The sequence below is a fragment of the Penicillium cataractarum genome (assembly GCF_028827025.1).
Source record: "Penicillium cataractarum strain IBT 29864 chromosome Unknown utg000001l, whole genome shotgun sequence".
NCBI lineage: Eukaryota > Fungi > Ascomycota > Eurotiomycetes > Eurotiales > Aspergillaceae > Penicillium > Penicillium cataractarum.
The window spans coordinates 4,270,660-4,291,288 of NW_026622737.1; the positions used below are offsets into that span (position 1 = coordinate 4,270,660).

Below are 20,629 nucleotides of genomic sequence, written 5' to 3' on the forward strand. Positions count from 1 at the left end.
CTTGGCTTTGATGCCCGCTCAGACCTTCCGGACAATTTCCACATCAGTGAAACTGCCAATTTCTTCACTATGTGGTACGCCTGCCAGCTCATGAAGGCGGTTCCATCACTGTTTGCGAAGTCCCAATTAACCAAACATCCCTTCAAGGTGGATCCTTACGAGGCGATATACGGTCTCTGCCTAATGTGCGTTTATCATAAGACCCGGCAAACGCATAAGGGTAAAATGTCTAACAGGCAACAGGACTTCGCTTCGATTCGCCTGGCGGGATGGCAAACGAAAGACCACGGCTTCGGCTAGTGGTGGTCCTGCCAGTAGTGGTGGTGCTTTGTCGACAGATCGTGAGGGAGATCTGGAGTGGTATTACTTTGGCACCTTGTGCCAGCAGCAGCGTGAGGTCATCATTGACAGACTCATAGATACCAGCGATACGACCATGTCGAAGGATTTGGTGCGTAGCTTGACCGACAATATCAGCAAGCAAAGCATCAAGACGAACACCGTTTCTGCGCCCCGATCCATAGATAACGCGCAACGCAAGGCCCTATTACAACGGTGTGCTGGTGATGATCACCTCTGGTGCTGTGCTATGCACGCGCTAATCGACATAACCTCTCTGCCTGCAACTTCTAGCTCTGACATGTTTACATCGGAGGTTCTCTGTGCTGGTGACAATATTCCGGCCCATTCGAAGAGGAATTGGAGAATCGCCTGGCCATGGAGAAGAAAAAGACGAGAAAAAAAAGATGAGATCGATTTAGTTTAATATCATAACTCCCCTAGCTATACTACTAATAAATAAAACCGGCAGAATCTGCCTCCCGCCCCGAGCTCCCCGCGGTCTTTTTCGCTGCTAATGACAACCTCTCACCTTGCCTCAATCGCAACTATACTCTAGTTTCTAGTCTGCAAGAACATTCGTGAGACATACCATTTTTCAACAACAAGCCACCCTGGTCTGAAGCCCCGCAACACCTCCGGCCACAAAGCCATATCAATCGCAACGTCCCGACAAGACTGGGCGCAACAGCTATCCCGTTCAGCCCTGTGTTATCTACATCTTCTCCCAACCTACCTCCTACCAAATCACCATCATGTCGGAACCAGGCCCCGAGTCCGTCCCTACAAGCGCCGACCCACGCAGCAAACGGCCCACCAAACGCCGCGCCATAACCCCCGTCTCCGAACACGCCAACCAAATTGAAACCCTCTTCAAAGACCCTTCAAAGGAGCTCCGACTCCCCGGGGCCCCGAAAGAACGCACCTCATCCTCACTCGCCCCGCCACCAGAAATCGTCGCCAATGTGCAGGGTTCATCGGCGGGTGCGGGCTCCGGCGAGTTCCACGTCTACAAGGCGAGTCGGCGGCGCGAATATGAGCGTCTGCGACTGATGCAGTCTGAGGTGGATCGGGAGAAGGGGGATGCGGAGTGGGAGAAGCAGCGGGAGGAGACTAAGCGCAAGGATGAGGAGAAGACGGAGAAGAATCGGCGGAGGAGGGAGAAGAAGCGCGCGGCGAGGAGTGGGAATAAGAAGGCCGATGGTGGGAATGGGGCTATGGATGTTGATAGGCCGTCGATGAAGGGACTTCTGCCGCCGAACCGGGATATGGATCAGTCTGCGGATGGTGTCGAGGGTTATCCATCGGCCGAGGTACCTGGTGTGATTATCCATGATGAAGATTGAAGAATTGCCCTAGTTTGGAGAGCCATCATAGCTGTTACTTGTACAATATTATACGAAGATACCCATATGACAGTTCATTTTGGTCTAGGATATTCATACAGAAAAGAAACACCCCAGAGGCAGTCGTGTAGCATTATATGTACGGACCTCAAGTCCATGGATCATTGTCTCCTGTTCTTTTTCTTTTTTGTCTTGCTCGTCTATTACTCCTCGCCACCGCCAACGTTGCCAGCCTGTTGCGCCGACTTGCCGCTGCAAATGTCGTCGACACGGAGGAGCAGGCATGCAGACTATAGGCAGTTAGTACAATGTGATTACAGAGGTGGGATTGTGGATAGCTTACCTCGACTGCGGTCTTGATGCTCTGGAGCTTGACAGCCTCCGGCTCCCAAACACCGTACTCCTTCATGTCAACCAGGTTGCCGGACTCGCCGTCCAGACCCCAGGTGGTGTGACCCTCGACGTGCTTAGCACGGAGGCGAGTCAGCACGCGGATGGGGCTGGCACCAGCGTTCTGGGCCAATGTCCGCGGGATGACCTCCATGGCGTCAGCAACGGCCTTGTAGGGCCACTGCTGCACACCCTCGACAGAGCGAGCCAGCTGTCCAAGCTTCACAGAGACAGCCATCTCGATGGCACCACCACCGGGTGACAGGCGAGGGTGGAAGATGACGTTACGGGCAACGGCCATAGCGTCCTGGAGGTTGCGCTCAATCTCGTTCAGGATATCCTTGGACGGGCCGCGCAGGAGGATAGTGCAGGCCTTCGGGGACGTGCACTTGCGCATGAATGTGAAATACTCGTCACCAATCTTCTCAATCTCGAACAGACCGCACCGGGTACCAATATCGGACTCCTGGATGTCGTCGACACGGTTGACGATGGTGGCACCGGTAGCACGGGCGATACGGTTGTTGTCGGTCTTTCGCACACGACGGAGGGCGGTGACGTTGGCCTTCATCAGGAAGTGCTGTGCAAGATCTAGTGTTGACGGAAAGTTAGAATGGAAGCACTGTTGCCGCCGTCACGGGGCTGACTTACCGGAAACACCCTTCTCGGTGATGACAACGTCGGGCTTGAAGGCCAAGATAGCCTCACACATGTGCTTCACCTGCTCCTCCTCGATCTGCAGGATACGGTTCCAGTCGTCCTCCTTGGAGACCTCGATGTTGGTCTGGGACTCGCCCTTCTTGTACTCCAGGGGGCAATCCAGCAGGAGAATGCGGGGGTTCTCGATTCTCCTCCGCATCTTGGGGTGAGTGATATCCTTGTTGACCATGACACCATCGATGACCTCGGAATCCTCAATCTGACCACCGGGAACCTTCTCGATACGGGCGTACCGCTTGATATCCACCTCCTGCTTGCCACCACCCACATCGAAGGAGACCGTCCGCACTGCGCGGAGGGCCAAGCTGCACATCAGATCGGACCACCGAGAGACAAACTTGGTTCCGATGGAGGACTGGATAAGAGTGTACATGGCCTTGTCATCGTGGATATCGACGGGTACGGAAACCTCCTCGATGATCTGGAGAGCGTCGGCCAGGGCGCGCTTGAAGGCGGAGATGATGACGACGGGGTGGATGTTACGTTCGAGCTGGGGGAGAGCCTGGGCGAGCATTTCACCGGCTAGTAAAATGTCAGCAAGCGTCCATCGAGCATTCCCCCTCCAAGTGGGATCAGATCCATACCCAAGATAATGACCGTTGTGGTTCCGTCTCCAACCTCCTCATCCTGGGTCCGGCTGAGCTCGATCATGCTCTTCGCAGCGGGGTGCGAGACTTCAATCTCACGCAGAATGGCGTGGCCGTCGTTGGTCAGAACAATGCCGCCCATGGGGTCGAGCAGCATCTTCAGCATGGCCTTGGGACCGAGACATGACCGAATGATGTCGGCAACACTGTGGAATGTATTAGCACCGGAGGCGATGGTTAGGCCTTGAAATGGGTCATGGGAATTGCGTACGTCTTCGCAGCGGTAATGTTGGAAAGCTGTGCGCGGCGACCGACCTGACGGTCACCGGCATTGGTGTCTATTCGGCGGGTTAGCATCAGCCGGGAGGACGATAAACGGGAATGAGGGGCATCGTACTCATCACCACCACTGGAGCCTGCATGTTGGCGGAGGGTCTAGTGTGGGATCGGAGGAATGTAAAAAGTGAACTTGAGGCAGATGGAACAAGAACACTCCCAATGGACACAGAAAAGGAGCCAACTCGGATCCACGTCGAAGGTCGCCCGCATCCCAAATTTCCAAAGTGGGAGCTCCCTGACACTAAACCCAAACGGGCATGACAAACCAGGCAAACAGATCTACTCCGGCCAGTTGAGTATTCCCCGCTAGGAACTATTGAGTGTTGTAGATTGATATTGATTTCATTATTGAACTGAAATTATACTGAAAGGGGAAGATCAAAGACAACTTATCATGGGCCTAGTTCATGATAAATCACAAATTATGGTAGATTGTCATCCATAGATGGCTATTCACCTCGTATGTGCTTCAACTATCGTACAGTAGATGATTTTCCATTAAACATCCATCCAGCGCCATCTGGTCAAAACTCCCGGCTCTCTCCAATTTCACACACGTCAAATACACCCTTCTCCGGCAGGCCGAATTTCTTGAGTGCGGTCTTGAGTTTCTCAGGTGGCTCGAGCACGTCTTCCTCGGTGAGCACCCACGTACCCCAATGCATACCCAATGCCTTCTTGCACTTGGTTTCTTGGAAAATATGCACCGCATCATGGGGATCCACATGTGCAGAACTGAACATATGGCGAGGGGCATATGCACCAATGGGGATCAGTCCCAAGTCGAATGGTCCACGGAACTCACCAATCTGCTTGAAAGCAGGGCAGATGGGAAAATCGTACTTAGGATCATGATCGTCTTCTCCCTCAGGCACTTCAGGGACAGTGCGGTATCCAGTATCGCTGTTATAAGGTCAGCCAATCTCCCTATCCAGCAAAGGTTCATTGCCCAGACATACCCTGTGAAGTAAAGGTGCTTGCCTCCAGACTCAACGGCCCAGGAGCCCCAGAGAGTTTGGTGCCGATCGAATGGGGTACGAGCGGTAACATGCTGGCAGGGTAGGAACCCGATCCGCGCCTTGATCCCTGCTGCAGTGGAAGCAGCATCTCCAACTACTTCGACCTTAACCTCCTTTTGCTCCGAAGGTGACAGTGTGATATCACGCTCATCCCACCAGTCCAGCTCGGTGACCTGGTTAATACCACAGCTCTTGAACCAGGCCTTTACGCCCAATGGAACGAAAAAGTGACAGTTCGGGTGTCGCTTCGCGATCTCCATAACTCCGGGGTATGAGAGGTGGTCATAATGATTGTGAGATATGAAGACTGCGTCAATCATGGGGATGTCCTTGATCTTGCACGGGGCATCCGTGAATCGCTTCGGGCCCAACATGTTGTAAGGACCGCAACGTTCTTCTAGTACGGGATCAAAGAGTGCCCGCAGGCCACCGGGGAATTCGACATAGTAGCAGGCGTGTCCGAGCCATGTTGCGCGGAGGTTAGGAGTTTCTCGACTCGGAAGGAATTCGGGCTTGCGGACGGGGACTGTCGGCGCAGTTGTATTAGGGACATTTGCCTTGCCCATCAAGCGACGCCTATTGGGAAAGCAAAAGACGTCAGAATATGGGTAATAAAGCATAAAATTGTCACAGTTGAGCTTACATCAGAATTTCGGCAGGAATCTTCATGGTGACATCTTTCCATGAGCTGTATGCGATCGTCTGATTAGCATCATAGTCTCACATAAGACGCTGGGAGGGAATATGAAGTACACAACTTACTCCCAGGGGTTCCTATAGCCCGATTTCGCATGATGACTCTTCGCCGAAGCATCTTCTGGGGCAGGTCTGGCCGGTGAGGTGGCCACACTGAGGGCATACAGCACGCCAGTAGTGGTTGATCCCATATTTCGTACAGGACAGGAGGAAACACGCCAAAGATTTGTCGGTTGACAAAACCGGGGGCGCTGTAGGAAGCTTCGCATCGATGGGGAACTTGGGATGCTTTAAGGCCAGCAATTTACCCCTCGAATCGAACAGCGCGCGGACCCTACGCCAGGCGTCCCGGTTATGTGATTGGGGAAGTACAGTAAGATGACGAGGAAGGAAAAAGCCATCGATAGCTAAGCCCGGTAACTCCGCGTCGGAGAGTCTCACACTCCGACGGCAACATGCGAACCCCGTAACCGGCTTAGAATCATGATTGGAATCATGATCGATGATGATCGGGTACCAATGGAGTTTTGTTTAGACCGGCGAGATAGGCGAATAAACTTGCATCGATCCAGGCTTCTGTAGATCATTCCATGGCTGACTTGCCGCTGTGCAACCGGGGGGAGGCAACGATCATCGGCCCGTTGTAACTCCGATATCTGATGATGTTTCTTATCGTCGATTGGACCTTTTGACGTCCACAACTTCAACTCGATAAGGCCGGCATGGAGCCCAATGGTGCTTCTAATGTGGTGCCTTCAGCTGCTCCGTCTGCCACAGATTTGATTCTGCAGCAAAGGACTGGGGGATCCCCATCTGCCCAGGCGACGGTGCAGCAAGTGGTATCGAAGGGAGATGGCAGCCTCTGGTCGCAGGTCACGAGCAATCCCTTGTTCACGGCTGTATGTGGCCCTATCCCGATGACTCTTGGTGTCGCAAAGACATTGAATTGCTGACGAACATGTTCCTGTCCAGGGTTTCGGCCTCGGAGCGCTAGGTGCAGGTTTGACGTTTGCGCAGAGGGGAGTTCGCCATGGCGCAGCTCTCCTGCGTCGCCGAATGCTAGTGGATGTGGAGATCAGCATCAAGGACGACTCATACCCATGGTTCCTCCACTGGATGACGCTTTATCAACAATCGCAGCTCAACACCACCCGCGCAGCTGCCAACAGTACCGGCTTCGTCGACCGCCTCCTCCACAAAATGACCCCCGGCATGCGCCACCTCTCTATCCAGACCTCGAAGGTTGAACACTCCAATGGCGCTATTCATACACACTTCTCGTTAGTTCCAGGTCCCGGCAAGCATATTCTACGGTATAAAAACGCGTTTGTCTTCGTGAACCGAGTGCGAGAATCCAAATCCCGCGACATCCAAACTGGAAAGCCTTGGGAGACCATCACCCTGACTACTCTCTACTCTCAACGCCATATCTTCGAAGACCTCTTTACGGAAGCTCATGCGTACGCTGCAAAGTCACATGAGGGGAAGACAACAATCTACAACAGTTGGGGAACAGAATGGAGGCCATTTGGCAACCCTCGACGCAAGCGTCCTCTGGAATCAGTTGTGCTTGCTGAGGGTGTCTCGGAGCGTATTGTAGATGATGTCCAAGATTTCATCTCGAGCTCTGCATGGTACCATGACCGTGGTATTCCCTACCGTCGAGGATATCTTTTGTATGGTCCTCCTGGTACGGGTAAAAGTTCATTTATCCAGGCGCTAGCGGGAGAGTTGGACTACGATATCGCAATCTTGAACCTTAGTGAACGTGGCTTGACTGATGACCGGCTCAACCATCTTCTCACCATCGTTCCGAATCGAACCCTTGTTCTACTAGAGGATGTAGATGCCGCTTTCTCTAATCGGCGCGTTCAAACCGACTCTGACGGCTATCGCGGCGCGAATGTCACGTTCTCTGGCCTGCTGAATGCGCTTGATGGCGTTGCCAGCGCCGAGGAACGCATTATCTTCCTCACCACCAATCACGTCGAACGCCTGGACGAGGCCCTGGTCCGACCGGGGCGCGTAGACATGACGGTGCGTCTCGGAGAAGTGACACGATACCAAGTCGGCCGTCTTTGGGACCGTTTCTATGAAGAGATCGACACCGATGGCTCCAACCGAAAGATCTTCCTTGACCGACTCCAGCAGCTCGGCTTGATCGAGGATGAGCAAGGTCACAAAGCTGACCGATCGAAGAACACGAGCGCAGCGGCTCTACAAGGGCTGTTTTTGTACAACAAGGGAAATATGGAGGGCGCGATTGCCATGGCAGAGGGACTTACCTATTCCGTCCATGATGAGGCTTCGGGGCATGACCAGGGTCGAAGCGAATAACTTGTACCATATGATGTAAATATGATCCTGCATGATCGAGTCAATGTATAGATATCCTCGTTTTTTTACCGACAACCCTGCAGGTGCGTTCCTTTGCCCAACCCCCCGCGGGGTTGTGCCGCCAAAGCCTGTTGTGTATGCGCCGACGCTCAACACAACAAAACCTAACGGTGTGACTTCTGCACAATGCCAACCACCAATCTGAGGTCAGAGTGGCTAGAAGTAAATGAATTTGAAGGATTCAAAACCAATCAGCGGCTCTCATCGTAGCGCCCTCCTGCACTTAGCATCCTCGTCCCACCGCGGCGGCCCAATCACACCCGCCATCTGCTAAGCGCCTACACCAAAAATAGGGTTGTCACATACTATGGCCGCAGAATATCAGCACATCTTACTGCGATTCCGCAAGATCCAGCAGATTTCATCAATTGCCATGGAGTATATGTCAGTCGAAACATCCCTCCCCCTGGTCGCGCTCTTTCGCGTCTCCTGTCAAGCTTGCTCGGGACACCGAACGAGCCTACCATATCCTCTCCAAGTGCAGTTGTCACTGAAAGCACTGTATCATTCTACTACGACACGACTGCCGCGATGAGTCAATTTCAGTTATTTCCTCCGCCTTCGCCGGAGGTAAAAGCGGCCAAGAACCCGTTTCGCAGAGGCGTCAAGAAACCACCCGCTGTGAAAGTTGAGCCTGCATCTCCGATTTCTCTCAATGAAATCAAAGATTCGACTAAAGCCGAGTCTGTGCTGCTACAAATCATCGAAGACACTTCTTCATTTCCTCCCCCGCCATCTCAACCACCAAATACACGGACCAAATCTCCGTCCGTGGCGGAATCATCACCTAGTTCCAAGTCACCTCGGTCCCCTCGCAGCCGAAGCCGTCAAGAGAACAAGTCATCTGCACGAGTTTTGCAATCACAAGGCAGCGTTAGCACTAGCAGTAGTAGCAGTAATCATACTGCCAGCTCAACGGCTTCACCTCAATCGTCTCAGTCCTCTGTCTCGCCAGTTCCCATGAGATCAATGTTTCCTCGCTTCGATCCCAAACTCCCTCTGAGCAATCAAACTACGCAATCCCAGATGTCGAGTGATGATAAACCTTCTAAGAAGTCACGCAGACCGCAACTCACCCTAACTACTTCTTCCGAGATCGATCATGTCTTGGGCCCAAAGACTGTTCCCGCGAGCGTTTTGAACTTTCCAAATGGTGTTTCGGATTCGGAGGAGATTCGATACTCGACTCCATATGAGTTGGAGATGCTATGGGAGGCTGCTAATGGCCAACGGCCTCAAAATCTCGCTGGAACATTCAACCTCCACATGACAAGGTATTTATTCCCAAAACTATACGTTATGTGGCCAGTGGCTAACTCCAATCAAGAACTGGACCCGCGACCTTCACATTTGGCAATTCTCAACAGCCATTTTACACGCTACAGACCTATGAAAATGACGAACTATCGATCTCGCGAGGAGCTCCATGTAAAGCTAACAGCGATGTACCCATCATGACTTTGAGTCTGGAAGACCGTGGACGTCGTGAGCATCCCCATGATGGCCTTGTTGCTCTTCTCTTCTCGAGGCTAGCCGCCATGCTTGCTATCGAGCAAGCAGATGAAATCAGCAAACTCCATCAACTCGCTCCATCCGAGGCTGCGGATGTAGAGAATCAAGCTCTCAGGCGGGCAGCTGCGCAAGAGTCGTGCCGTTTATCCTGGAATCGCAACTCAAGGCTCTACGAGCTTCGGCATCCCTCGCTGTCCAAACGACAGCCCCCAGCGCTGGTGGGAGCTGAGGGTATCCCTCTCTCCCCCGTGCGATCCAAGTCTTCGGGAATCTTGTACATCACGGTTTCTGCACCATCCAACGACGCGATGCCTCATCAAGCCCCAACGATCCTCGTTACTGGTCCCCCATCATCGATGGCCCTGGCAGCGGCGCAGCAAGCTGCTAACCCACGCACTTCAACTCTCCCAGTTGCTGACTCGGATGAGGCGTTGGCATCTCTGGACTTTGCAACCAGGACCCTGACCATCTCACCTGCTGCTGTCATTGCCACTATTCCTTCGCTCTATGCTATCGACTCGCTCATCGCAGCCATGCTCGCAGTCGCAGTCTCGGACGAAGCTACGAATCCAATCTTGGCAGACATGGAACTCCGATCGCCTAGTTTCACCGAGCCGGGTTCGTTACAGGGTGTTAGTGCACCGTACCGCGGGCCGCTCATCACGACACAGGCAGAACGAGAAGACTACGCCGAAAGTCTCCAGCTCGCGTCTCAGATTCGGGCTGCAAATACCAAAGCAGAGGGGGCTTCGAAAAGAAAAAGTTTCTTTAAATTCTGGGATAGATACCAGTCCACGCCGTCAGGTCAGGTGCGGACTACGAAGAAAGGCCAAGAGATTGTGGTCGAGGAATTCGACCTCGAGAAATATGGCCGCTACGGCAAGGGATCGTCGCGAGAAGGCGAGAAGCTTCCTGGCATTACGCGGACCTTGTTGAAAATATTGTTTTTCGGACTGGAGATGTTGGTGAAGGGGTTGACGTTGATGGTCAAAATCCTGGCATGGTTGTTGGTTCACTCGACGCGTTGCGTGACGAGTGAGAAGTTCTGAGCTGGTCTCGGATCGAGTCTTTGGTGCTTTATATCTGCTGTTTTAGAGCGACGGGAGTAATGATCTGGCTTGCTATACCCAATGAATTGTGATTGTTTATGCGTCTTCGTTCGAATCCACCCTATCCCAAGAATCAGCTCGGCACACTTGCTCCACTCCAACGCCACCAGCCCTAGGACGGAAATTAGCCAAGCGGGGGAGAACGAGTATAATATTCCGGGCTCATTTGCGATCCTTATCGCATTCTGTATTTGAAGAATCATGCAAGCAGATCCATGGGTCTAGGCTTCGGCGAGTCTGTACAGTACATACAGACTGTGACGGTGAAAGATGGAGAAAGCCCACGCGATAGCGCCTCGTTTTCCCTGCGTCAATGGGCCAAAGCGTCCTGGACTCGGGGCTGTGATTTCTCGGCGCCAACGGGCCATTAGACTTTCGATCGATAACTACTCCGGGCTTGAGACCCCTAATGGAGGCTCTATGTGGGTCATGGCCCTTGGACCCCTATTCCTCCACAGTACGGAGTGCTAGTCTCCTCCTCACCGTACCTTAATGAGGCCCTTCCTGAGCTAGCAATCCTGTCAAAAATATGTCCAGGAAGATAGAAAATATATGGGGAATGGAAATTAACATGCATCCTGATCCTTGGTCTTGGGCATCATCAATCACTATCCTGAGACCCATCCAATCTGCTGCTTAGCCGACCTCGTATTCACGAGGTTGTTCTGGAGGCTAAAGCCTTCGGCTCACGCTAAGGCACAAACTTACCACTCATACGAGGCTGAGAAGCGAGCATGTGGGGAATTTCCAGCCGAAGCCTATCAAACTCGGTACGATCGTGCTCCGTATGAAAAAGCAAGCTAAAGGCCAGTCGGGAAATGAGGAATTTTCTTGCTGAGAGGGGGTCTTGGTCGGCTGCACTCCGGAGTATATAGGGGACTTGGGTGCCGTGCGCCACGCGCACACTGTCACGAATTTTCACACCCTACCACTATCGAGATGGTTCAAAAACAATCTATAGGGCTCTATGCCCTCTTATTATTACCATTGACAAAGGCCATGGTGTATCCGACGGCTTCTACAACTGCCGCTGCTCATGATTCATTGCGGCCGGATCTCGCTGAAGCAACACCCTGGGCAGACTCCGGTCTTAGGGGATTACATCGACGTGATAGTGGTTATAACGACTCTTATACAGGAACTATTGTCTCTGCAACTGGAAGTGCAGCGCTCCCTGCGACAACTACATATACGGAATGGGCAAGTGCGAGCGTATGTGGTTTCGTCGACGGAATTCTAGACTACTGTACGCTCTCCCACTCTCTATTACTCCACGAAACCCATGCACTGTTCAATTCTGACTCTTTTAGCCTCCGAAATCGCATGCTACGGCTACACACAATGCGTCTTCCATACAGCAGATGTCAATTATCCCGCCATGGTAGGCTGTTGCGACAATGCCTATTCCCAACAATGCCTGTTCGAGACCACTTGCTACGACAGCGCCCAAGTCGCCGCAACTCCTACTCTGACTGAGTCACCTGCAAATGAATTCGCAATCTTCTGCACGAAGCCTACCGCTGCCTCTTGTATTCAGTGGACATACCCAGAGCTGTCCATCACAGACTACGGATGCTCGAATATACATACGACCCAGACACTATATTTGACGGCCCACCCATACTCGAACAACGTCCCAATTAGCAAGAGTCTCAGCTATTACAACGGAATACCCACAGTTGCATCTGTGATCGGATCTCTGGTGAACGACAACTTCATCTCGGACTACTTCAACCAAGCTGCCGCCACAGGATCAGTGAATCGAAACGTACCAACATCCTCTGGCGCTGCTTCATCAGGTGCGGCCTCAGGTTCAGCAACAGGATCGTCGGCGGCATCTAATTCCGGGTCTCACCATTCCAACACCGCCGCAATTGCTGGAGGTGTGGTGGGTGGAGTAGTAGGCCTGGCTGGCATCGGTGCAGCCATCTTCATGTTCTTCTTGATGAAAAAGAAGAAGAAGAATCAACAGCCCACGTACGAGCCAGCTCCTACGGGGGGTAGCACTATGTCATCACCACCACCTCCTCCCCCTCCCCCTCCCATGAGCGATGTTCCCTCACCGTCGGAGGTCAGTGGATCCTCGTACCACAAATACGCCGCTGTCGATGCATACCAAGCAGAACAGAAGTTCCAATCCGGTCCCCTACCACAAGAGATGGATGCGCGAAGCTTTGTTGCCGAGCTTCCTGTGTCGGCTCCGGATCAGCGGCCTCTTTCGTACGCGGAGACGCCGATTTCCTATACATCGGGGCATAGGTATTGAAAGTAAATGTTGACATGCGGATATTGGACGTTCATACATAATACCCTGCCATCTTTTATTGAGTTTTTCTATGTAATTAGCTTCATCATATTCATGTCTTCATAGGTTCCTGGTGTGTCTGGAAATCCCTTTCATCGCTTTCATGCGTTTTACAACTAGAATATAGGGACCTGTGAAAACGACGCCGAAAATGACAGCCTCTGACGCCAGAAACGGCCGCCTTTCTACCCATAACCCTCGTCATCCCGTCGATAGCTATAGAACAACGATTCATTGGTCCACTGATTCCTATTACATTATTTTTTAGGGATATAGTCTCTTCTTCGTCTCTAGGGTCACTGACGGTACTGTATTTAGATTCATTGTGCTAAGCTATACGGTGAGTGGAGCCTTCTACTAACTTAAGCTCTCCGTTATTTTCTACCCTAGATCTATCTAAGCTATATTACCAGTATATACTCTACCTCACTACGTAGCCGGTTATTAACCGTGGAACTTTGATTAAATAAGTCCAAATTACCTTCATTATTCAGAGTGATGATGTCAGTCTGTCATAAATCCCTTTATAGAGAGTTGCGGGCACTCCTCTTTCTATACACTCTAGAGGCTGTACTTTACTGACAGCTAAGTGGACTCTGGTCCCGGATTCAGATCCTAGGAATTGTGGTGGAGTGATTAATGGAGTGATTAATGGGGAGAGGATGAGAGTGGTTTCAGGCGTAATTAATTTGATTTGATCTGCTATATCACAAATAAGCCATCATTCGTCGTCAAGTCTGGTCATAGTTTCACCAGCCCCATAAATGTTTCTTGAGCATAATAATGGGCTTTGAATCTCTGCGTTGATTGTGATCTGTATACTGTAGACAGTACCCAGTGATTGCCAGTTTTATTTCTGGCCGGATCGGTTTATTTGGGCATTCAAAGCACTCGACCGAAATTCAGCTTGTGTACTCCGTAAAGACCCAACCTTCTACGATGTCAATTCTAATATTAATGTCTTTACCTACCAGCAAGATCGGGCATTTCGTCATATGGCCCTGAGGTTGACTTAGACGAAAGGTCCAGCCACGCCAGTGCAATCTTATTGGTTGGCTACGGTCTATATAACCCTCCGAGGCTCATAAAGACCTCGGGAGGTTAAACTGGTTATAACTCATCCTCCGTGCAGTTGCCTTCAAACCACTTAAAAGAATCCGAAATAAGCAACCCCTCTACCACATAAATTGAATATCAGCTATCTCTGTCCTGGGGGTGATTGAAAGTTGGTGATAGCCCACGTCAAGTGATTGGAATTGGTCCAGTTCGTATAACAGTTGTAGGATGAGATCTATCCAACTTTTATCATCATGTAATCCTAGTCTTCCAACATCAAATTCTCAGTTCTATTTTTGACAATCGCTGAATCATTGATAAGTGCTCCGTATTCAAATCAGAATTAGCGAGCGACGAATTGACATGGGACATTCCTCGGAGAAAAGGGTATCCAGGGATACAGTAGTGTGCCAGGCACAACAACAGAGGACACGGTACCAGACTGGCACATTCCTTGACCATTCCACAGAGATCAACATGGGCAGTGCAGATGTTTTGTTATGTGTGAAACCACGTACTGCTCCGAGGTCCCTGGTCGAAGACCTGGCCCAGATACCAGTCAAAGCTTGTCCATTTGATAAACGCCACCATCCCCTTGGCTACTGGAACATCTCCAGAATGTTTCTCACGTCATAGTGTGCTTCTCTCAATTTCAATGGCATCAAGGGATACTAAAGGGCCAATTATGTGCACTGTTTGTTATGACCGCGTCTCTCTACTTAAATCGACACCGACGCCCGTGGCCGCCGTGGTCGACCACCTTCAAAAGACATTCATACTTGTTTCAATACTAGATCCAATCGGCTAGTATCCTTTCGGTCGTTTCAATTCTATCTTCTCGTTGAACCATCATTCGATATGCGTTCCTTCATCGCTGCTCTCTTCCTTGCCAGTGCTGCTGCGGTCAGCGCGCAGGATCAGGGGGACTTCCTTAGCTGCGCTGTAAGTTACAATACAACCCCCTTGACAAGCCAATTACTAACCAGATCTAGAATGCTGCTCTTGATGGTGTTGATACCTCAACGCTCTCCGGCTGCACTGATCTGAGCAGCATCGACTGCTTCTGTGCCAACACAGATGTTCTCACCAAGCTGTCCGACGCAGCCACGACTGCCTGCAAGGCTGCCGGAGTTGGTACGTTAATTCCCACATACACTATATACCAATCACCAAACTAACAATACCGCTAGACTTCACCAAATTGGCATCCTCCATCTGCCCTGACAGTACCAAGGGCGCCGTCGCCCCAGAACGCCACGCCAGCAAGCCCATGGAGCCCGCCAGCGGCTTCGGCATGATGGAGCACAACAAGCGTGCCTTCCGATCTCCCTACGAAGACACCGCCGCTCCTCGCGTCGTCTATGTGACCGAGACAGTCACCCAATGCAGCTGCAAGAGCACCCCGGCGCCCTACGACCCTATGCACATTTCCCAGATCCCCGTTAGCGTGCCCGTGCGCAGCAGCATGGGCGCCATGGTGTCAGCTTCTTCTCCTGCCCCTTCGAACGGTGCTATGATGGCTGCGTCTTCTTCTGTTATCTTTGGTTCCCAGATGTCTGCTGCTACTCCTACTCCTAGCGGTGCTAGTGCCAACCGTTTCAACACTTTCCAGGGTGCTGCCCCCAAGACTAATGCTGTCCAGGGCGGTATTGCTGCCCTTGGTGTTGCTGCTATTATGGGATTGATGATCGCTCTGTAAGTCATACTGAGCTAAAAACTGATGGGAGGTTTTGGGCAAAGCTTTATGTAGTTGATGGATTTATTTTTTTTTCTTATTTTGAAGTCTTGACGGATGTGTGAAATTGTTTCTGTATAACATTATGTTTGACATTTAGGATTGAGACTGTAATGATCAATGAAATACGAGTACCATTCTTGAATTAAATTAGGGATTTTCCTATCCAGACCCCGATGTCTAGTCATAGTAGATAACCCAGGCAGACTGACAGATAAAGCTGTGTTCCACAACGTTGAAATATTAGGCGTGAATGGCTTGCTGCACACGAGGGTATAGCTCTACCAGCTTGTAATAGATATCCGGGTGATCGTTGATCATGACCTGAGGATCCCAGCCCATAGCAACAAAGATTGTCTCAACGCCACTGCCAATGGGGGTCATAAAGACCTGGCATATCTGTAAACCAATCACAAAGGCAAAGGCCATGATAACGGCAGTAAAGTCACCGTCGGTGTTGTAAGCAGGCTTGGTGAACTGCAGGTAGAGATAGGCCAGCAGCGCGCAGACGTAAGCAACGAAAGTTGAGCCCATAGTCAAAACAGGACCCATTAAGCAGTCTTGCACAAGGGCGTCAATTCCCCGATCCCGCATCATCTTCCAGGTGTCTTTAGCTGCTGGGATGTAGGCTTTGCCGTAAAGGGCGATGTGACAGAAGGCATAGCGATTGAATAGCGTGACGAGCCAGTCAAGCAGCGAGATGAAGCATCCCAAGATGCAGAAAAAGATGCTGCCGATAATGTTCCCTTGTGCGGCTTCTTGTCGTTGCGCGACCGAGCATGCTTGGCGAAGCATGTTGATAAAGGCAATGATCAAACTGCCAAAACTGATGCTACCAAAGGAGTAGGTCGTTGCCCGTCGGAAGGCGCCACGAGTCGAGCCCTTTGGCATTCCACCGGCAGACTTGCTCCAGAAGTACCACGATCCGTACACGCCAGCAATGGTTGTGTGCACAGTGTTCTTGATCCACTCACTGAACCAGTACATAGCGAACGTCACATACACCGTCAACCCGATAACCTTGGCGGTACTGCAACCGCCGTTCGCACAGGCTGGGTTGATGCCAGAGGAGTCAGGCTCGTAGGCGACATAGATCGAAACCAAAGTCACAGAAAACCAGGCGGCAAACGCCACGGTCACTATTCCTCCCAGTGCGCTAACGAGGAAGACATGGCCGTAATTGCGTGCAACATCCATAGTCGTCTGCAACATGAAAGCCGTGAAGGGGATACGCGGAATCCAGCTGATAAAGCAAATGATCGCGAAGACGCCAAAAACGAGGAACACGATTCCTCCTCCATATTGCTTTTTGGCAATGTAGTAGATTCCGGTTGCGAGTGCGAAAACGATATTCAGAATTCCGGTGGCCCAGATGAAAGTTTTCGTGAAATATCGAGCGGCCATGAAATACGCCCATGAGAAGACGAGAGCGACACAAAGGACGAAGATGAAGAGCACCAGAGTGTTCGTGTTAAGTGAGAAATCATTCGAGGAATCGTAGATACCACCTCCACTGAATCCCTTGTTCGAGGCATACTTGTGGATGGTCACTCCGGACACTGCGACGTAGCCCAGGAAAACAGCAATCAACTTTGATGAATGTTAGCCTTGCTACTTTGCGCCACTATAATCTGGTCGAGAGCGGTTGTCCGACCGTTCTGACCATGCAGTGGTTCAGAGACTTACCAAAAGACCCGCCCAGATATCATTGTACTTGGGCTTCTCGATCTTGAAAGCTTCATCAAATGTACTGTAGGGGGGTGGATTATCAGGGTACGGAGGCTGCTGAGGCTTCTGCTCAGGACCAGGTTGCTGATAGTTTGCCGGTTGCTGGTAGTTTGCTGGTTGTTGTTGGTAATTGACTGGTGGCTGGTAATTACCATTATTGCGCTGATCATAACCATTCGTGTAATTGTCGTTCTTTTTCTCGTAAGGAGCTGATTGACCTGGGCCATCAAAGCCCTGGCCAGGGTCATAATAACTAGCAGCTTGTCCACTCATAGCTGCACACCGGGACGATCAGGACGTCGAAATTCAAAATGAGGAATTGCCAGAAGAAAAGAGAGAATAAGAGTTGCGCAAAACCTGGTGGGCATGTAAGGAGCTTTATTTCCGCATTTGAATCATGACGACATGCAGCTGGTTGGCCCGAGGAACCACGATCGGCCCAATGATCAGCCCTGTAGGGTTCAAAGATCCAATAGTTCGTGCCAGATCCCGGCCAAACCCAGTTTTCAGGTCTTTCAATCTTGCCAAGAGGTCAAGCAGGTTGCCTGCTGGGCAACCCTTGGCGGTTGATTTTTCATGTGCTATAATATGTACAGGTAATGCAAGAAACATGCTAGGAAGAAAAAAAAAACGAAAAATAAACATACAAAATGCAGACAGGATATCTAATATGACAGATGCGAGTGTGATGCCTTTTCCCCCGACCTTCGAGACGCCCATAAAATGCAAGGGCTTCCCCCGCCAAATTGTGCTGCGAGGTGCCCGACATGCCTTGATTTGACAAGGTCAATTACAATTAAGAAAACAAAGATTTAGAGCAGAGAGCCTTTTGGTCTGGCTCTGATTACCCGCTTCAGCCCAAATGAATGCGATCGTGTCTACAGGGATGATCCTCGAAAACAACTCAATTAACGAGTTGGTTCCCTATGGAAGGCATGCTGCTTGAGGTGACGCCAGGAGTTTGCAACCCGCTGCTCGATATCGGGACCCCCATTTCGTGGACGATTTGGGAAATTGTCAGTCGCGGACTGAATCTGGCCCTTGCTGAAAGCGACCGAGCGCCGCAGTTTCTCCTGTCGGACAGCGACACGTCGGGCGGCTCGCAGTTCTTCGATACGGCCCTGGCCAACACGATGGCGTCGCACGAAACAGTCCTCGAGGAGAGCGTTGGCATCCAACAACCTCTTAGGAACCGTTTGAACCACTTGGAAGACTTCCATGGGATCCGAAACGGCGAGAATGTCTCTTTCACAAGCCTTGAAGATTGCAAGTGAAACGCGGAAAAACGTCTTGGAACCTTCGTAGAAGAAAATGTCCCAAACCCGAAGCGTTGTTTCGAGAGGCAGCGTTCCGATGAAAATGGACATGAGCCAATTGGTCAATCCCAATGTGATGTCAGGGAGTCGCGAATTCACCGTGAGGGCAGGTGCTTTGCCACGACTGGAGGATCCATCCATACTGGCAATCTTGGAATAGATACCCGGCATGGAATCTCGGAGCAAAACCATGAGAATCCAAAGATCAATATTTGCACCTTCCAGACTAACCTCATGAGTACCTGGTAGATACACGGAGGTGATGATATGCAACATCCAAAAGGCCTTCTCTTCAGGAAGGAATAACAGGAGCATGCCGGTGATGAAGTTAAGCGACTGCGTGTAACCGACTTTTGGATTATGAAGCGCGAAAGCGTACAATACTCGGCGCAATGATTGGATCATTTGGGTCTCAGTCGTGATATTCGAGTTTTGAGGACCACCAGTATCCACAGGTTCCGGTTTGAAATGGAGATTATCCGGGAATGTGCGATGCAGGTCACGTTCAATGTGTTCCTTGTCATCATTACTAGGAGAGGCCATCACCTTCTCCACGAGTTGATCGTAATGACCAGGGTTGCGGTTCAGGAGCTCGTACCCGCCGGCATACCAAAACCAAGCAGCACCCCGGAATTCGGAGGGGATGCCCTTGCGCACGAAACGTTTGACCTTATTGGACTGTGCTGGAAACACAGTGGGTTCGGTGGTTTGAAGGCCATGCTCCTTGAGCAATTCATACCACTTATTCCGACGATGCGCAGCATAGTTGGAATAAGGTCCCTTCCAAGCTTCGTACTGGTCTAAAGTCACATATTGTGTTGCTTTTCGAAATCCATAGTCATCGCGTGTGGCACTCGCGGAGGTGAGAGGCGGGGGAACCGGCCCGGGTATGATTATCCTCGACGGCTGTCGCTGGTGAGTAGATTTTGAATTAGGCGATGCTTGGTCGGGAAGAACGGGTTCTGGAGCCGAAGGGTGGGAAGTAATAGGTGGAGGAGGAGGTGGAGTCTGTGGTGGAGAGGCAATCTCTAGAATAGGCTCGGGCATTGAAGGTTGTGATGATTCAGACTCGAAGAGTTCTGCCTCTGGCAGATCGGACTGCGGAGGTGAAGGGATAGGGGGTACGTGTTCGAGGGAGGTCGTCCTTGGTGGAAACATAATTGGCTCCTCTAGGTAGGTATCTCTCGAAGGAGGAGGTGTGACTGAGGGCGCCTTGCTCTCGGTGCGCGACATGGGCGACGAGGGCTCCTCGGCCACGTCGCTGAATCCATCGAGATACATGGAAATCGCATCTTCCACACTCATGCCACCATCCATTCCATACGGAGCGTCGGGAGTATCCGGTGATAGATCGGTAATCGAACTGCTCTTCGTCAGGACACTACTCCGCTCGGTACCGGAATGCTGTTCAATGCTAGATCTCGAAGTCATAGCGGAATTGAAGCTTGTCCGGAGAGTATTATCATCGGTGGGTCCCTTCGACGGGAACCGGGGCAATGGCAGGCCACGGGCACCGGCATCCTGGGAACGGTCGGGGGATACTTGCGGCCGTGGTCGTCTGCTGGGCAGTCGGGAGGTCGACATAGAAATACGCAGACCACCTCTGGCCGGCGGGGCCTTGCGGTGGTTAGGCCGGTCAGAGTCGTTGTCACGATACCACATTGGGGGGGTTCGATCTGGAGGTGGCGTGAAAGGGGGGCGTGACTCGAATTCTGTTTCGCTCTCCATTCTTCTCTACCTTGCGGTGAACCCGCTCGGAGTGATTCAGGGAGCCATGGTCGGTCATCTGTGGTAGTCTGTGCCCCGGGAGGTAGAGGTGAATGCGAGCGAGGGTGATACGGGGAGTGGGGAGAGCGCGGCGACGATCTCGGAGTCGATTTTACGGTTTGCGGCGCGCGTGGATCAATCTTCAAAGGGTCCAGCCGCGGTGGATGCGGAATCTTTCGACGACCACGCAGGTCAGATTCACCCAAGGGAGGAGGGTATCGAGGGGTTCCATTTTCTGTGACCATGGCCACGAGCTCGCACCCAGATC

The 20,629-nt window shown here is 51.5% G+C and overlaps 9 protein-coding genes across 9 annotated transcripts; 5 read left to right on the forward strand and 4 right to left on the reverse strand.

Annotated features, from left to right (window-relative positions):
• Positions 1-1,094: 1,094 nt before the first annotated feature.
• N7496_001480 (PRKRIP1 family protein) lies at positions 1,095-1,685 on the forward strand (the record flags this gene model as incomplete). Its single annotated transcript, XM_056694411.1, has 1 exon — positions 1,095-1,685. One exon carries the CDS (start codon positions 1,095-1,097, stop codon positions 1,683-1,685), a length of 591 nt encoding a protein of 196 aa, XP_056561140.1.
• A 203-nt stretch (positions 1,686-1,888) lies between these two features.
• Positions 1,889-3,804, reverse strand: N7496_001481 (chaperonin-containing T-complex subunit CCT3; the record flags this gene model as incomplete). Its single annotated transcript, XM_056694412.1, has 6 exons — positions 1,889-1,975; positions 2,029-2,666; positions 2,727-3,317; positions 3,380-3,588; positions 3,654-3,720; positions 3,780-3,804. The coding sequence occupies 6 exons, from the start codon at positions 3,802-3,804 to the stop codon at positions 1,889-1,891; spliced, it is 1,617 nt and encodes a 538-aa protein (XP_056561141.1).
• Positions 3,805-4,245: 441 nt separating this feature from the next.
• N7496_001482 (uncharacterized protein) lies at positions 4,246-5,627 on the reverse strand (the record flags this gene model as incomplete). The annotated part of the gene is made up of 4 exons (XM_056694413.1): positions 4,246-4,624; positions 4,681-5,316; positions 5,384-5,428; positions 5,503-5,627. 4 exons carry the CDS (start codon positions 5,625-5,627, stop codon positions 4,246-4,248), a joined length of 1,185 nt encoding a protein of 394 aa, XP_056561142.1.
• A 531-nt stretch (positions 5,628-6,158) lies between these two features.
• On the forward strand, positions 6,159-7,773 carry N7496_001483 (bifunctional AAA family ATPase chaperone/translocase BCS1; the record flags this gene model as incomplete). The annotated part of the gene is made up of 2 exons (XM_056694414.1): positions 6,159-6,335; positions 6,409-7,773. 2 exons carry the CDS (start codon positions 6,159-6,161, stop codon positions 7,771-7,773), a joined length of 1,542 nt encoding a protein of 513 aa, XP_056561143.1.
• A 591-nt stretch (positions 7,774-8,364) lies between these two features.
• Positions 8,365-10,394, forward strand: N7496_001484 (uncharacterized protein; the record flags this gene model as incomplete). Its single annotated transcript, XM_056694415.1, has 2 exons — positions 8,365-9,107; positions 9,161-10,394. The coding sequence occupies 2 exons, from the start codon at positions 8,365-8,367 to the stop codon at positions 10,392-10,394; spliced, it is 1,977 nt and encodes a 658-aa protein (XP_056561144.1).
• Positions 10,395-11,393: 999 nt separating this feature from the next.
• Positions 11,394-12,720, forward strand: N7496_001485 (uncharacterized protein; the record flags this gene model as incomplete). The annotated part of the gene is made up of 2 exons (XM_056694416.1): positions 11,394-11,700; positions 11,765-12,720. The coding sequence occupies 2 exons, from the start codon at positions 11,394-11,396 to the stop codon at positions 12,718-12,720; spliced, it is 1,263 nt and encodes a 420-aa protein (XP_056561145.1).
• A 1,953-nt stretch (positions 12,721-14,673) lies between these two features.
• Positions 14,674-15,514, forward strand: N7496_001486 (extracellular serine rich protein; the record flags this gene model as incomplete). The annotated part of the gene is made up of 3 exons (XM_056694417.1): positions 14,674-14,757; positions 14,808-14,949; positions 15,006-15,514. 3 exons carry the CDS (start codon positions 14,674-14,676, stop codon positions 15,512-15,514), a joined length of 735 nt encoding a protein of 244 aa, XP_056561146.1.
• A 279-nt stretch (positions 15,515-15,793) lies between these two features.
• Positions 15,794-17,551, reverse strand: N7496_001487 (choline transporter-like family protein; the record flags this gene model as incomplete). Its single annotated transcript, XM_056694418.1, has 2 exons — positions 15,794-17,140; positions 17,237-17,551. The coding sequence occupies 2 exons, from the start codon at positions 17,549-17,551 to the stop codon at positions 15,794-15,796; spliced, it is 1,662 nt and encodes a 553-aa protein (XP_056561147.1).
• A 635-nt stretch (positions 17,552-18,186) lies between these two features.
• Positions 18,187-20,606, reverse strand: N7496_001488 (putative GTPase activating protein (Gyp3); the record flags this gene model as incomplete). The annotated part of the gene is made up of 2 exons (XM_056694419.1): positions 18,187-20,306; positions 20,333-20,606. 2 exons carry the CDS (start codon positions 20,604-20,606, stop codon positions 18,187-18,189), a joined length of 2,394 nt encoding a protein of 797 aa, XP_056561148.1.
• Positions 20,607-20,629: the final 23 nt, after the last annotated feature.